Here is a 15093-nt window from a genome sequence, read left to right on the forward strand (position 1 = left end):
ATTGAAAGGCGTATGGCTCAGAGGACTCCTCTTGGGTCCATTCCAGTGCCACTGACCTTCAAGCATCTGATCTTCTTTTTAGGGTTCATAGATGGTTCACCAACAAAACTAAGAGACCACATCCTAGACAGGGACCTCTGTTATAAATGAAGTTTCTTTTAATTTTTTTTTACTGGGTTTCCTTACAGCTATAAAACACCTTGGTGTTGTTTCTGAGTGGTTTATGCTCGGGTAATTTGATTCTGTGGCTATTTTCATGATTTAAGCCTTAGAAGTTCACTTTTATTTCATGTCTTTTTGGGCATCATTCTGGTTTTGACAATGAGTGCTGCCATTTTGTGGAATCTGTCATTGTGATTCTCAGGGGTAATGACATTGGGAGGGTCAATTGGTGAAGAGTTAAAAGGTCATATTATATCAAAGATTGGACAAAACATTGCAACTTGTGGTGCTTTTGATTTTTTCAATTATTAATTCTAGAAGCAGGCTCTGCTTTTTGACTTTGATTTTTGGTTAGGTTTTGACATCTCCCTCATTTTCTCTTCTAGTCTTGTAATTTTATTTGCACTTTGACTACTTTCTTTACCCCGATCTTCACTGTAACTTTTTTGGACTTTTTTTTTTTTTTGCAGATAGTGAAGAGCACACATACTGCAATACACACACACTGTACATTGCATGTCTGGTGGCAGCACTAACCACCATTTTGGCCAGTGCAAGGCCAGCAAAAACAACTGGAAAAACAATTTTCCTCATACGTGCGTGACTGAATGCTTCGGGACTCTGCGATTCTTTGAAACGGGCACATCATACTGCTAGATTCTTTTCCACAAAGTGGAAGAAGCACATGTACGCTGCCTTAGTACTTTTTTTAGTTTTAGTATGGAGCTTTGTAGTGGTGGGTGAAAATCAGGATAAGGAATAGACAAAGAATCACGTCTTGTGTATGAGGCATTCCTGATATTGCCCTTATTTCTTTTTTTCAAGAAGAAGATTATGGAAGCATATGGTGCTGGATTTTTGTTACCCTTCACTGAAATGTTTACCATGGTCACAGCTGGCAAAAGCTCAAACCAATTAAAAAGACAAAAAAAATAAAATAAAATAAAATAAAACAGGCAGTTTTCATTTTAAAATGGCCGATGTTCTTCTTCATTGCTAAACTGGACGGTTCAGCTTGGACACACACACAAACACAAGCATACAGAGGACACTGCAGGGTCAATTGGTCCCAGTAACAGGCTTGCAAAACAAAGACAGTTTCACATACTTCAAGAAGCAATATTTTTCTATATAAATAATTGCGCATATGATACAAAGTTTGAACTTTTTTAAAAAGACAAAGCTGTTGTAAACATTTTTACAAATTACTGAGTAAAGCGTCTTACTTACGTTGCACAACATCTGGTGACACCACAAGGGAGCACATCTGGATATCATGCAGCACTTCTGACAGATGAGTTGGTTTGCTTATGTTTCTTTATTTTTCAACACTTTTTAAATGGCAGGTTGTTTTTGATATATACATATTCATGTGTCAAAGGGAATATCTTTTTTATTTGGAGAAAATACTGGAAAGAATTTTGTGGATCTCCCCTTTTTGATCCACTGACAAAAATATGCAGACATATGAGTGCCGACAAAAGAGTGTGGTGGCAAATGTGCACAAGAAAAATGCACACTGTACAAAATGTGCACCGTTAATGGGCTGCTCTTTCCATCTCAGGAAGTTGCTGTGGAGAAATTGGCAGGAATTTAATGTGCATATTGCGTTGTTGATGATTTCTGTGTAATAAGTTAGCCTACACATTTAAGAATATGACATATGCAAAAGGAAATGGGAAATGTGATTTTATGTTGGTGAATTAACGTCTAAAATGTCATGTCTTTGTGTATGGGTTTGTATGTGAACTGCATGTAATAAATGAGCCAAGCCTTTTTAAGGATAATCCCCAGAGTGCTATGTGATTAGAAGCAGAAAGAGAGATAAGAAAAATTACCTGCTATTGAATCCACCTAAAGAGCTGATCATTAACAGGCATTTCAACAGATATAATGGTGGACGAGAATGCACAATTAATCAATAAAACACGTGTTACTTTGTCTGAAAAAGTACATGCAAAATACATAATGCTGGTATCTACAGAAACCATCCAAACGCTTAATTATAAACTGTCATGGATTTTTGGCCATGCTGGCTATTCCTTGATTCAAATCAATGCACTGTATGTATCCGGCTGAATCACTGTCTGCAACAGTTAATACTGACATATGGAAAGGTGCCATTTTTAGTCTTGTTGTGAAGGATTGCACAATACAGTGTGGTTTACTTTTAAGGGTTTATGACCCTTCTTCATTTGATTCATGTGTACAGTATATCTCTTAGTGTTATATGTTTTGTTATACTACTGTGATGGATCTGGGGGCATCAGCGAGCCCCAAAACAAAATCACATAAAGAGTCCTGAGTTCAAATAAAGAAGTGTTTATTCACAATACTTCCAAAATGTGACAAAAGGACAAGCACGGGTTCTCTCTCTCTCTCTCTCTCTGTCACTATCGCATTGCCCTCCTCGAGTCGAGTGTTGCTCTACGTCCTCCCAGCTCTGACTCGCCCGGATAAGGGAGTGAGGACCCTTTAATTGAGGACCTTGGGAGTACTTCTGGATCATACGGAACTCCCATTTTCTGGGAAGTGCATCTCCCTGCAGCGCCCCCTTGTGGCACCCACGGAACCCAGTAGGGATGGGCTGCTGGACTACAATTCCCAGCATTCCCTGCTGGTTCCCAAGTGGGCGAAATATATGGAGGGCTTCTGCCATGTCTGAACTGGCAGGAATAAATACCCCTTACAGACAGTCCTTCCCTGTCCTCTTCTTTTGTCTCAGCCAGGGAAGGTCCTCAAAACATGTCTGGTCGATATGCCTTTCCAATTGCTTGGGCCTTCCAGCCTGGGTAAGGAATCTTCCTCTCTGTCTGGGCTGTCTGTCCATCTTCTTGGGAAGTCTCGTTTGGGTATGGCTCCTTTCCTTTCTTTGGCTGGGATTGCTAACTGACCTCCTGCCTGTGTGGCACTTACACTACATATAACATTAATTAATATTATTTGAAAAAGTGACATCTTTCCAGTAAATAAAGCTACCCCCAAAAAAGGGTTCATTAGCTGCGTGCATTTTTTCTTGCATGCATTTGTCACTTTGTACTTTTGTTGTGCTACCCACCTGTTTATCTAGTGCAAGGAAAAACTGAACACTGGACATATTGTAACAACACTTGTAAGGTGCCACATGTGTGTGGTTTTGGAAACAAGATAATCTGAGCACATTTATCTTCTTTACTATGGTAAAACATCTGACACCATACATGACTATACGACAAGAGGGAGCTCTCTTATGTGATGACATTATCTAGTCTACTATGCTGCCTAATAACATAATTAAAATGATTAGTACACTCTTAAAAATTAAGGTGCCGGAACGGTTCTTCAGAGCGATGCATTAGATGAACCGTTTTTGGTTCCCAAAAGACCCATCCAGATGAAGGTTCCAGAAAGATCCTTTATTTATTTAGATCCATAACAGGCAGCATGCAGTAAATAGCCACCAACAGATGGTAACAAATCTGTGAAATAAAACTGGGTCATAATTTTAAAAGGACTGCATACAATAACACAGGCTAAGTCCAGGCTTTCTAAATCTGTTAGGATCCTGCTAGATAGCCCACAATACTTTAAAGATTTCTGCCTTTTTCTACATATTAGGAAATTTTTGCATTTCATTTGCATAGAACCCTTCTCAGAATTAAATGATGCTTTGTCAAGCAATTGAGCTATGAGAAACTGCATAATTCACTAAAGAACTATAAAATACCAATAGGGAACCATTATTTTTAAGAGTGTAGACACTTGCTATAATTAGTATACAAAAACAAAATTATTTTACAATGTCTCAGTCTAAATGTTTTTGACACTGGTACATAATGGTGGCGTATGTAATCAGCACTTGTCAATTGTGTTCAGCTAACATGCAATAATTTTGTTACCGTTTGCTTCAAAAGCTGCAGTTCAAGGGACTAATCTGGCTGACCTAAATTAAATTGTTCAGTCATTTAGGAATTGCTTTGATTTGATTTACATACTTTTTTACTTTGAATGTCATTTTATTTAAATTAATGTCAATGTAAAATGTAAATGTAACTTCAATAAAGTTCTTCTGATGCATCATTAGTTTGACTGACAAAGGGTTTTGATGCCCCTGTGGAACACAGAAAAGAAAGAAAACAGGGAGAATGGATGGATGGAGATTTTGATGCAGAAACAGGTATATGCAGTACATAGATAGATAGATAGATAGATAGATAGATAGATAGATAGATAGATAGATAGATAGATAGATAGATAGATAGATAGATAGATAGATAGATAGATAGATTTTTATGCGTCTCTTGTATACAGAATCATACTTTACTACTATTTAAAAAATAAGCACAATCAGATCCTCAATATTGGGCTGATATGAAGAGATGAGGTGCCTTGTTATTGAACTGTTTTCTAAATATGCTGAAGGTCATTAAATTTTAAATATACTGTGATATTAAATTGCGTTCTAATATTCTGCTTGCTACTGTGTAAAATGATGGACTCAATTGTAACCACATGTGGGAGTGTTTTGTAGTAACTCACACTTAATGTAAATCCGAGTTTACACATAACTCAAATTTCATATATTTGCATTTTCATATGTGATACATCTAAGTAGAAGGAATGAAGCATAATTAAAATATTTCAAACAGCGTGTAAAAAGATTATTTGAACATTTACTGTACTCATTGATCAGCACATGCCAATTAGATCTTCACTGTAGTCTGTATAGGTAACAATTGTGACTCTCTAAACCTATGCTGTACTCAGAAGAATATTAAACCAAAGTGCGACTTGAAAAACGCCACACTGTATTCAAAACTGTTGCCGCTTACACCGGTGTAAATGTGCTCAGTCTTCATGTAAACCTGACAGAATGAAAAAGCTAATTACTGTTAAGATTAGATTAGACTATTGCAGCACCACATTCTTGTTTTTCTATCGAGATGCACTTTTTTGATAAGCTTTGAAATGATCACTTCCTAAAATATCGATTCTTCGCTTGCTTGCCAAAATTTGCTGATGAATCTTACAGCATCTTACTCTGCGTATCTCTGCCATTTATCTGTTGAAATTTGTTCTTTTCACTATCTGTCAAAGCACGAAAACTGAAACCGCGTGCCTATCTTCCAAATAGCGGCGATCTTATCTGTAATGATGCAACAGTAACATTCCAGGTGTTCACATCGATAGATTACTTTTCTCCCTGATTAAAGGGTCGGCCTCAGCACCTTGATGTCCCCTAATTGCCTTCGAAAGGCTGCCGTCGATTCAGTCCGCGTCGCGCGTGCTCCGACACGGAGGGCTGCTCGCGACCTCCGCCACGCCAGCTTCTGACGCGCCCTCTGTCGGTTGGCTCGACCAAAATTGCCGTTATTTTGACAGTTTTGGAAAGTCCCAATCGCATATACACCCAATGTCACTCTTCACATCTCAGATGCACACTTTCTAAAAATCTGATAGACTGGTGAAGTCTCTGTGAAGCAAGTCGCGCAGACCGAAGCCTAGCGAGTAGTGGGAGCGCACGAGCGACTCGAGTAGGTTGACGTTTCTTTGCGATTTCTTGCAGGCATTCTACAAAAAAATCGAAGAATCCATCTGTCTCTTTCTTGGTCACTCAACACGGTTTTCAGGAAAGGTTTGATGGGAGCCGTGTGAAGAATTTGTAAGCCTAAGGTAGGTGATACTTGCAATGTAGGGACGTATCTCTTGTTAAGTCGTACATATGCATATTACTACTAAAAAACGAGGCCCCTGGAATTATTTTCTCCGAGCTTATAACAAAATAATTTAGGGTTTATCTGCGAACTCGTTGTAAAGTTCGTTTTGTAAAACGACAGGTGAATTGTACGTGCAAAAAAAAAAAAAGCCCTGCCGACCATATTACCTTAGGTGTGCACACATTGGAACGTCCTTTATGATCATTTGATGTCATATACTGCGAGCGATGTCCTTGTCCTGGCATTTGGCCCCAGAATATGTTCGCTTCAGTGTGTGCCCCCTGTGCCAGAACAAGCTAGTGGATGGCTGTGCTAATTAAAATGTTAGCATTTTGATGTTCGATGATACGAAAACCCAAACATTTTACAGGTAGCTGACCAATTCGCCTATGAGTCGATAAAATCGTTTTTTAATAGCCATGTACCAGAGGTGAAAGTTTCTCCAGTGTAGTAACTGTGCATAATGGAGTTTTACCTTTTCTTGTCTCCTTTGTACACTGACGTTATCGTCCCTTACCGTGCATTCTTTTATCTTGCATTTCTATCTTTAGAAACCACAAACTAGAATGTCTTTTGAACTTTACAATTAACTATTTATGTCAATGTGTTGAATTTTTGAAAGGCCACGTTTATATGTAATATACAGACTATTAGATGGTCCATGTGATGGTCTAGTGCCCTGCCTCATGCCTGGCGCTAACAGGGTCGGCTCCATACTCCAACTCTATATTGGAAGGTTTGAAAAGGTTATGTGTATATGTATTGATATATTGTGTTTGATATTCACCATCATGGGCTTCTATTTTGTAAATATGTGCAGTGCAATGTGGGCCTTTTAATTAGATGAGTGCTATCTATAAGTAAATCCAATCAATCATATAAAGTCTGAAAGTGCAATGATGTGTTTGCATGCATTCCATACTGATGTTTACTTCAAAAACTCTTTTTTAGTTAAACCCTTTTACTAAGGGCTAGTTCTCTTATGAGGTCCTAATACCATATATAAATATATTTTAAGTCTGAATTTGTTGGAGGTATGCATGTACGCTCGCTGTTTCATAGTCGGACCTTAGAAAGAACCAACACAGAAAGTTAAGTCAGAACATGGATGCTCATAAACACATACTGTAGACATTCAGTTCAGTGTGTGCCCTAAAACCAGTGTGTGCCAGGGCAGGATGATGCTAATCAAAATGTTATTACGCTTCTTTATTCCATTGAACTTTAATGAAGGTACACATTTATAACCCACACATTTTCACACATACGTTCAAATGATTATGTAAAGCCAGGAGTACTATAGGGTGTTGTACTGTGTTAGCCATTATGAATGTAACAAGAAGTCAAGCAAAAAAATCACCTTTTATTGGCTAACTAGAAAGATTACAATATGCAAGCTTTCAGGCAACTCAGGCCCCTTCTTCAGGATCTTGCCTCAAAAGCTTGCCCATTATGTCAAGTCTGAATTTGTGATGATGGGTTTGTTTGCAGGTTTTATACTGGATATGAATTTCTTACTGATATTTACTTCATTAGCCCTAGTGTAGTGTTATTTAAATATACAAATTTAATTTATTTAGTCAGAAGTTGATGGAGGTATGCTTGTGTATGAAAATGTGCTGTATAAATAAAAGTTGTTATACGTTCAGTTATTTTTATTATTTTTTTTTTTTTGATAGACATTAGAAAGATCCAACATGTGCAGTTCAATCAGGTTTACTTCTAAACAAAGGCATCATTTATGAAACAACCCCATTTGATCAAATACAAAAATGCCTTCCATTAATATATGCTGTGTTTTATTATTAATTAGTCAATTTTATTGACCCAAGGGCAGTATACACTTTGCAATATTTTAAAAGGGAGTTACAAGTACAATTAAAAATTACATATTAATTAATAGATTTATTTTACAATAGAAACACAGAGACACCATTAACATTTAATTGTGTTGAAGAACATAAGTCAGGGCAATGGTTTTCAGGTAACACTTTACAATGTCTTTTGTTATATAAACCTTTACTGTGGTTAAATACTTTCAGCTTTAGGTACTGCAAAATGGTTTGTTTGTTTTTTTTTTTTTTTACTAATGAGTAAATCATTTTTAAATGTGTAAAGTGCAAAAGCTGCATGAATTCTTTTAGTGTTACAAAGCGGGCAAAAACATAAAAGATCAATTTTAGTACCATAATGAGCAATAAACGTGTATAAGATAAATAAAAACAGGCGGATTTGGCCTTTGAAGACGTTTGTCACTAATCAGCTAGACATTAATGAATGAATTGACAACAAGAATAAAGCACAGCATGCATTTTATTAGCCTTTTGCTAAATAATCTTTAAAGTGTTTAAAAACGTACAGCCCAATACACTTCTAAAAATACTGGTTCTTTAATGGCATTTTATGGTTCTTTACTGTGTTGTGTGATTCCTTATAGAAATATTACTTGACAAAACACCATTTCATTCTGGCAAGTGTTCTTTACATATGAATTTCATTCTTTCTGCTTTGAAAAACTTCCTAATATGTAGGAAAAAACTGAACTCTTTAATGTATGTTAGACTACCTAGCAGGACACTAGCAGATGAAGAAAACCAAGACTGAGCCTGTGTTATGGTATGAGGAAAGTGCCCTGTTAAAATCATGAGCCATTGTTAGTTCACAAATCTATTACCATCTGTTTGTGGTTGTTCACTGTATGGAGCCAGCTCTCTATGAAAATAAATAAAGTTTCTTTCTGGAACCTTCATGCGGAACCAAAAATGGTTCTTCTACGGCAGGGGTCGCCAACTCCAGTCCTGGAGGACCACCGTGGTTGCAAGTTTTAATTCTAACCCTTTTTTAATGAGTGCCCTGTTTGTGCTGTTAATTAACTTCTTGTGAATTCATTTTAATTGAATTACTTTCTTAAGATTGTTCCCCTGAATTTCTTCATCATTCCTCTGAATTGCTTCATTTCTTTCTTTAAATGGCACCCAGACAGAAATGAAGTGTGAAGTGAGGGAGCCAACAGAAGACCAACTAAGTCAGGGCCTGAAACTCCAACCAATCGCTTAATGAGATGCCGATTCTTGTCATTAATTAAACCCGTTCTTTAATTCCGTGGCTTGTTGTTGCTCTCGTGGTGCATTAGCAGACATTTCGAAAATGGTTGATTTCTCTTTTCTAAGAGCACTGTTAAAATGTTTTGTGGACCTGAGCAGACCAACATTCCTGAGAACTTCATCTTTCTTTATTTTCAGATATTGTATGGTGGACACCAGTTGTTTTGCCTCATTTTGTATCTCATTATTGTCTGGTTCATAATTAAGGAAAAATAAATAATTAAGGGATCTGAGTCTTCAAGAGCAAGTCAAATAAAATAAATTCAAAAGAAGTTAATTAGCAGCAAAAATAGGTCACTCATTAAGAAAAGGATTAGAATGAAAACCTGCCGCCACAGAGGTCCTCCCTGACCGGAGTTGGTGACCCCTGTTCTATGACATCTCTCTGAAAAACCACTCTGGCGCATTTATTTTTAAGAGTGTAAATGAGCTCTCATTTAATGACATTTATAACAGTTTCAACGTAAGTTAACTAATATTTGCTCTTGACTTATTAATGAAAGTGAATAAACAACAGGGGCGGCACGGTGGCGCAGTGGTAGCACTGCTGCCTCGCAGTTAGGAGACCCAGGTTCGCTTCCCGGGTCCTCCCTGCGTGGAGTTTGCATGTTCTCCCCGTGTCTGCGTGGGTTTCCTCCGGGCGCTCCGGTTTCCTCCCACAATCCAAAGACATGCAGGTTAGGTGGATTGGAGATTCTAAATTGGCCTTAGTGTGTGCTTGGTGTGTGGGTGTGTTTGTGTGTGTCCTGCGGTGGGTTGGCACCCTGCCCAGGATTGGTTCCTGCCTTGTGCCCTGTGTTGGCTGGGATTGGCTCCAGCAGACCCCCGTGACCCTGTATTCGGATTCAGCGGGTTAGAAAATGGATGGATGGAATAAACAACAGTGTTACAAATATTTTGCTTCTTTATACCTTAACATATTACTGATTTATTTGTTTTTTATTGCTCTATCCAGAACAATCTAAGTGAGATTAATTCAATTTCGTAGAACTCCTTTATGCTTCTTTTTTTCAATGTTTGTGTTGTCCTATGCTGATTTTGTGATGAATTTTCTATTTGTTAAAAAACAGAACTAAGTAGCAAGTGTGTTGGTACATTCTATTAAATAAGTGTTACCATTTCAGCAATTACATTTGTATACCATGATCTCTATTGTGAATTTCCCCTTGGGATTAATAAAGTATCTATCTATCTATCTATCTATCTATTAACGTGACATTTTTGTGGTAACTTATTTGCAGTCCTATTGATTAATCAGATCAATGGTATACCTGTTTATGTGGTGGGTTACTTGTCATTTAATTTGCTCCGATTAAGGTGTTCTTGTGTCATGAAGCAGAGGATTCTTGTTTGAGTGTGGATAACTTTGATTTACAGTTTTTCTCGATTGGTTTGGCTCATTTCTTGAAACCGAGATGACATTCTCAAAACCATAAGGTCATTTGGCCAAACAGTCTTACAGTGCTGCCCAACATTATAGCTCACTAGCAAAACAAATATCTTACCCCAAACTCTTCGTCCATGCTTCAAAAGCAGATTCCTTTCCCATATAAAAGGTCAGTACAGTCAGAATAGCACAGATCCTTCTCAATTGCCTTGGCACATGTGCATTCATTTAGTGCTTTTGTCAGAATACCCCGGATGGTTTAGCACAACACCATGGATCCCCTGCAAAAGCTCATATCTCTCCCAAAAGAGTTTATCCATGTGTCAAAACTAAATATCCTTCCCATATAAATAATCAATGCCCCCAAAATGCATTATACCTTTGGCATTGTTTAAGCACTGCAAGTCAAAATGCTTAGACGTTTTGTCACTGAGGCACAGGTCTAGCAACAGAATACCACTATGAATAAAACCAAAAGATCCATCCATCCATCCATTGTCTAACCCGCTGAATCCGAATACAGGGTCACGGGGGAAACCAAAAGATTTTACAGTAAAATCAGCCTCCAATAAACCACTCATACTCAAGGAAACTGTAAACATTTTTATTCGTACAAAGAAATGTTAACATTAGAGAACATACTGTGAAAAGAAAACATATACAGGATTCTGTAAATGTGAACAGTTATAAACACAAACAAAAAAAACCAAAAAAACTCTAGCCCACCATACTGTAAATAAAGTCTCAGAACTATAGTACAGTAATATTTTCAGTGGTTGCCATTGTCACCCTCTCTTTCCTGGCCACCATCCTCATCCTCCTGGCCATCGACGCGCTGCTCTCTGTCAGGCCATAAATTCTCATCCACATCGCAACGGATATTTTCTCGTGCGATGCAGCGAGGGAAGAAATGGCGTGAATGCCTCAACCATCCCCTACATTGATCCCCTGTGATGTCCTCACATGCAGCATCCATTGCATGCAGCAGGGCCCTCTGGTCTTGAGCCTGATGCTCATACACCCTCCACCTCCAAGCTGAAAAACTCCTCAATTGGATTCAGGAAAGGAGAGTAAGGTGGAAGAAACTCCATTAGCATCCGGGATGGGTGGTGAACCAGGTTCTGATGCGTGGGCGCGGTGGAAGTTCACATTATCCCACACAATGACATAATGTGGTAGCTGAGGTCCTTCTACACCTCTCTCATTTTCTGGGATCAGATCAGTATAAAGGTGGTCCAAAAAATTGAGGAGCTTTTGTGTATTGTAGGGCCCTAAACTGGGAATGTGTGTGGCCACACCTCTTTCTGATATAGCGGCACACATTGTTATATTTGCTCCTCGCTGGCCTGGGACATCCACAGTGGCTCGGTGGCCAATGATGTTACGGCCACGCCTTCGACCTTTGGCCAGGTTGAAGCCAGCTTCATCAACGAACACTAGGATGTGAGGGGTTTCGTTGCCTTCTAATGCCATAATTCTCTACAATAGAATAGAAATAAATCTAATCAGTCAAGTAGAGACAGATACTGCAGGGAGGATCTAAAGTACTGTACAAACAGGGAGTGGGAAACTGAAGACAATTTCTAGGAAAAATGCTCTAGTCACACAAAGCTGGATTCTGAAGGTGAAAAGGATAACGCAAAACAAAAAAACAGTGGTAACCATGTCTTACTGTAATAGTGTTACAATGATAGACAACCAGTAGTTGACTTACATGCACATACTGGTACCGCAGCCCTTTAACTCTGTCAGAGTTTCTCTCAAATGGTACCCTGTAAATCTGTTTCATGGTCATCTGATGTTTCTTCAATACCCGGTCTATTGTGGAGATGCTGATAGAGTTTATATTTTGGAACATTACATTGTCTAGCAGGATTGCATTACGAATCTGTCTCAGTGTGATGGCATTATTTGCAATGACCATGTTGCATATTTCTTGTTCTTGTTGTTCATTTAGAAGTTTTCTTCTGCCACCCACTTGAGGCTGTCGTCCAATCCTAGACATACAAGTCAAAGGTCAACACTGTAAATTTGTTACAAAATGAGTTACCAATGTAATTGTACTGCTGTCTTATGGTACTAGAAGTGTGATGCACTGCACAGTGACTGGAATACTATTCACAGTATTTTCTCCATTTTTTTGTCTTTGTCATTTTTATAGTATCATATAACATCACATGACAATATTACAGTACTCTAGGCCTACACACACACCAACACTGAATAGTTCAATAGCATAGTTCTGTACCTGTTTTCCCTGCGAAAGGTTTGGATGATGGAGGAGACTGTAGACCGAGGCACATTAGGCTGCACTCGGCGACCTGCCTCTGCCATTGTGAGGCGATGGTTTATGACGTGGTCAATAAGGGTGGCCCGGATTTCATCTGGGACATCATGGTGCCTCCGTGCTCCTCGGCCTCTTCCCCCTATTCCTCCACGCATTCTCACTCCTCCTCTTCCTCTTCTTCTTCCTCCTCTTCCTCGAGCAGGAAGTTGCTGTTGTACTTGGCGAGGTGCTTCCATGTTCACACTGCAAATGAAACTGGCCCCGCGCCAAGCTCTGTCTATATACTTTTGGCAGCAGTCATAATCATAGACAACACCTGTCAGGTATCTGAACAACCTGTTTGATTGGTCATCTGAGATGTGGGAAACTGCTCCTTCGTTAGTTCTAATTTCACCTGATTGATTGTCAAGTACTGTCATAACTTTATCAAATGTTCCAAGATATTCTTTCATGGTATTATATCTTTGACTAATTTTGACAGTTGAACAGACAATTGTGCATATGATGACTTACACAATGAAACCATGCTGATATGTTTTGGAGTGAGTGACCATTTCACTGAAAAATCAACTAATCAGTTTAGATCGGCAAGATCTATTTATTTGGAAAATGTGCTAAATGTGGGCTCATTGTGCTAACTGTAGCTACTTGTACATAATGATTTGAAAAGAAGCACAGAGTCACTTGAGACATGTACTAAAGCATTTGCAATTTGATTAAACCAATGAAAAATGACATTCTGTTGTGAACAATTGCAAGGTGGTTTGGAGATTTGTCCACGTTATTTTGAGAATGTCATCTCGGTTTCAGGAAATGAGCCAAACCAATCGAGAAAAACTGTAAAGTCAATTGAATGCATTTTTACTTATTTTCTATTGTGACCACACAGGGGCGCCAGAGAGTACAAACCACTGACACAGTAATACAACACACCCTATACAAGTAAAATAAAGGATTTTAATTCTCCTCTCCTCTCCAATTATAAGCCACAATAATACAGTAAGGCATAATAAACCAACTATTCTTCCTTCTTCTCCACCTCTGCTGAGTTTTGCCTCCTAACTCTGACTTGTTCATGTGTGGCAGTGGGCTTCCTTTTATGCCACACCCAGGAACGCTTCCTGTGCCATGCCATGCCATTTTTAACACAGCATGTTAAAGCACCAACATGGGGTGAAGCCTGTCTGGAATTAGTATTCTGTAATAATCAGGACAGAATTGAGGACGTAGAGGTGATTGAACCACTAGGGTCAAGTGACCATAATGTAATACAATTCTCATTATTTTGTAAGAGTACAGATGGAAAGACTAAAATTGTTAAGTTGAACTTTGGTTGGGCTAATTTTGAGCAGATGCGACAAAGTCTAAGTAGGATAGACTGGGATAAGCTTTTAAATGTGGAGACAGTTTAAAAGGTTTAAAAATGTTTTACATGTAATGCAGGACAGATACATATCTAAAATTGGAATTAATAGGAAACTAAAAAAACTTCATGGTGGATTAATAAAGATTTTAAAAAGAAGTTGCAAAGGAAAAAACTGCTGTATAAGGCATATAAGACTAATGACTGCAAAGTGAATCGTAGACCATATGAGAACATGAGGGCAGCCATTAAGAAGGATATCAGGGAGGCTAAAAGACTGTTGGAGAGGAATATAGCAGATAAGGCGAAAGAAGACCCCAAGAGATTCTTTCAGTATTTTAGTAGTAAAAGAACAGTTAAGGAGGAGCTCAAGTGCATCAGAAATAGTAAAGGGGAATTAAAAGATACAGACAATGGAATAGCAGATGCTGTAAACTTAAATTTCTCTGAGGTGTTTACAAGTGAGCAAGTGGATAACCTCAGAGTGGTAACAGGGACTACTAAGGAGGTACTGAGGGATTTGGAAATTGTAGAGGGAGAAGTGCTGCTCAGATATAATATTATTTATCTAGACTTTCAGAAAGCATTTGATAAGGTGCCACATGAGAGGTTGGGCATCAGGTTAAAAGAAGTGGGAGTTCAGGGTGATGTTTTAGATGGGTGCAGAATTGGCTCAGACACAGGAAGCAGAGGGTGATGGTGCGAGGAACCTCATCAGAACTGGCCGATGTTAAGAGTGGTGTCCCACAGGAGTCAGTGCTAGGGCCGCTGCTATTTTTAATATACATAAATGATTTAGATAGGAATATAAGTAACAAGCCGGTTAAGTTTGCAGATGATACCAAGATAGGTGGATTAGCAGATAATTTGGAATCCGTTATATCATTACAGAAGGACTTGGATAGCATACAGAATTGGGCAGATTTGTGGCAGATGAAATTTAATGTCAGTAAATGTAAAGTATTACACATAGGAAGTAAAAATGTTAGGTTGGAATACACAATGGGCGGTCGTAAAATCGAGAGTATACCTTATGAGAAGGATTTAGGAGTCATAGTGGACTCTAAGCTATCGACTTCCAGACAGTGTTCAGA

General features: G+C 38.5%; 2 protein-coding genes across 6 annotated transcripts in view; one reads left to right on the forward strand and one right to left on the reverse strand.

The window, feature by feature from the left end:
• LOC120517501 (tumor necrosis factor alpha-induced protein 3-like) overlaps nt 1–15093 on the forward strand; it is a 108327-nt gene that overhangs the window by 50276 nt on the left and 42958 nt on the right. The window contains exon 1 of one of the 5 annotated variants that reach the window (XM_039739863.1): nt 5223–5814. The exons of 3 other annotated variants lie outside the window; for them this stretch is intronic. The gene's annotated coding sequence lies outside the window, so the exon portion shown is untranslated. Of the gene's footprint in view, nt 1–5222; nt 5815–15093 lie in introns of those variants that run through there. One more of the 5 variants, XM_039739866.1, reaches the window with a different exon arrangement.
• LOC120517194 lies at nt 11397–13131 on the reverse strand. Its single transcript, XM_039739364.1, has 3 exons — nt 12598–13131; nt 12064–12346; nt 11397–11828 (listed from the first exon to the last, which is right to left on the reverse strand). Exons 1-3 carry the CDS (start codon nt 13086–13088, stop codon nt 11397–11399), a joined length of 1206 nt encoding a protein of 401 aa, XP_039595298.1. The 5' UTR covers nt 13089–13131.

The sequence above is a fragment of the Polypterus senegalus genome, chromosome 17 (assembly GCF_016835505.1).
Source record: "Polypterus senegalus isolate Bchr_013 chromosome 17, ASM1683550v1, whole genome shotgun sequence".
NCBI lineage: Eukaryota > Metazoa > Chordata > Cladistia > Polypteriformes > Polypteridae > Polypterus > Polypterus senegalus.

Excerpts from the sequence above, each read along its gene's own strand:
- LOC120517194 (XM_039739364.1), bottom strand. The coding sequence starts at position 13,088 with ATGAAAGAATATCTTGGAACATTTGATAAAGTTATGACAGTACTTGAC. Across the intron at positions 12,347-12,597 it reads ACCTTTCGCAGGGAAAACAG|GATTGGACGACAGCCTCAAG; the intron begins GTACAGAACTAT and ends TTGTATGTCTAG. Across the intron at positions 11,829-12,063 it reads TGCGGTACCAGTATGTGCAT|AGAATTATGGCATTAGAAGG; the intron begins GTAAGTCAACTA and ends ATTCTATTGTAG.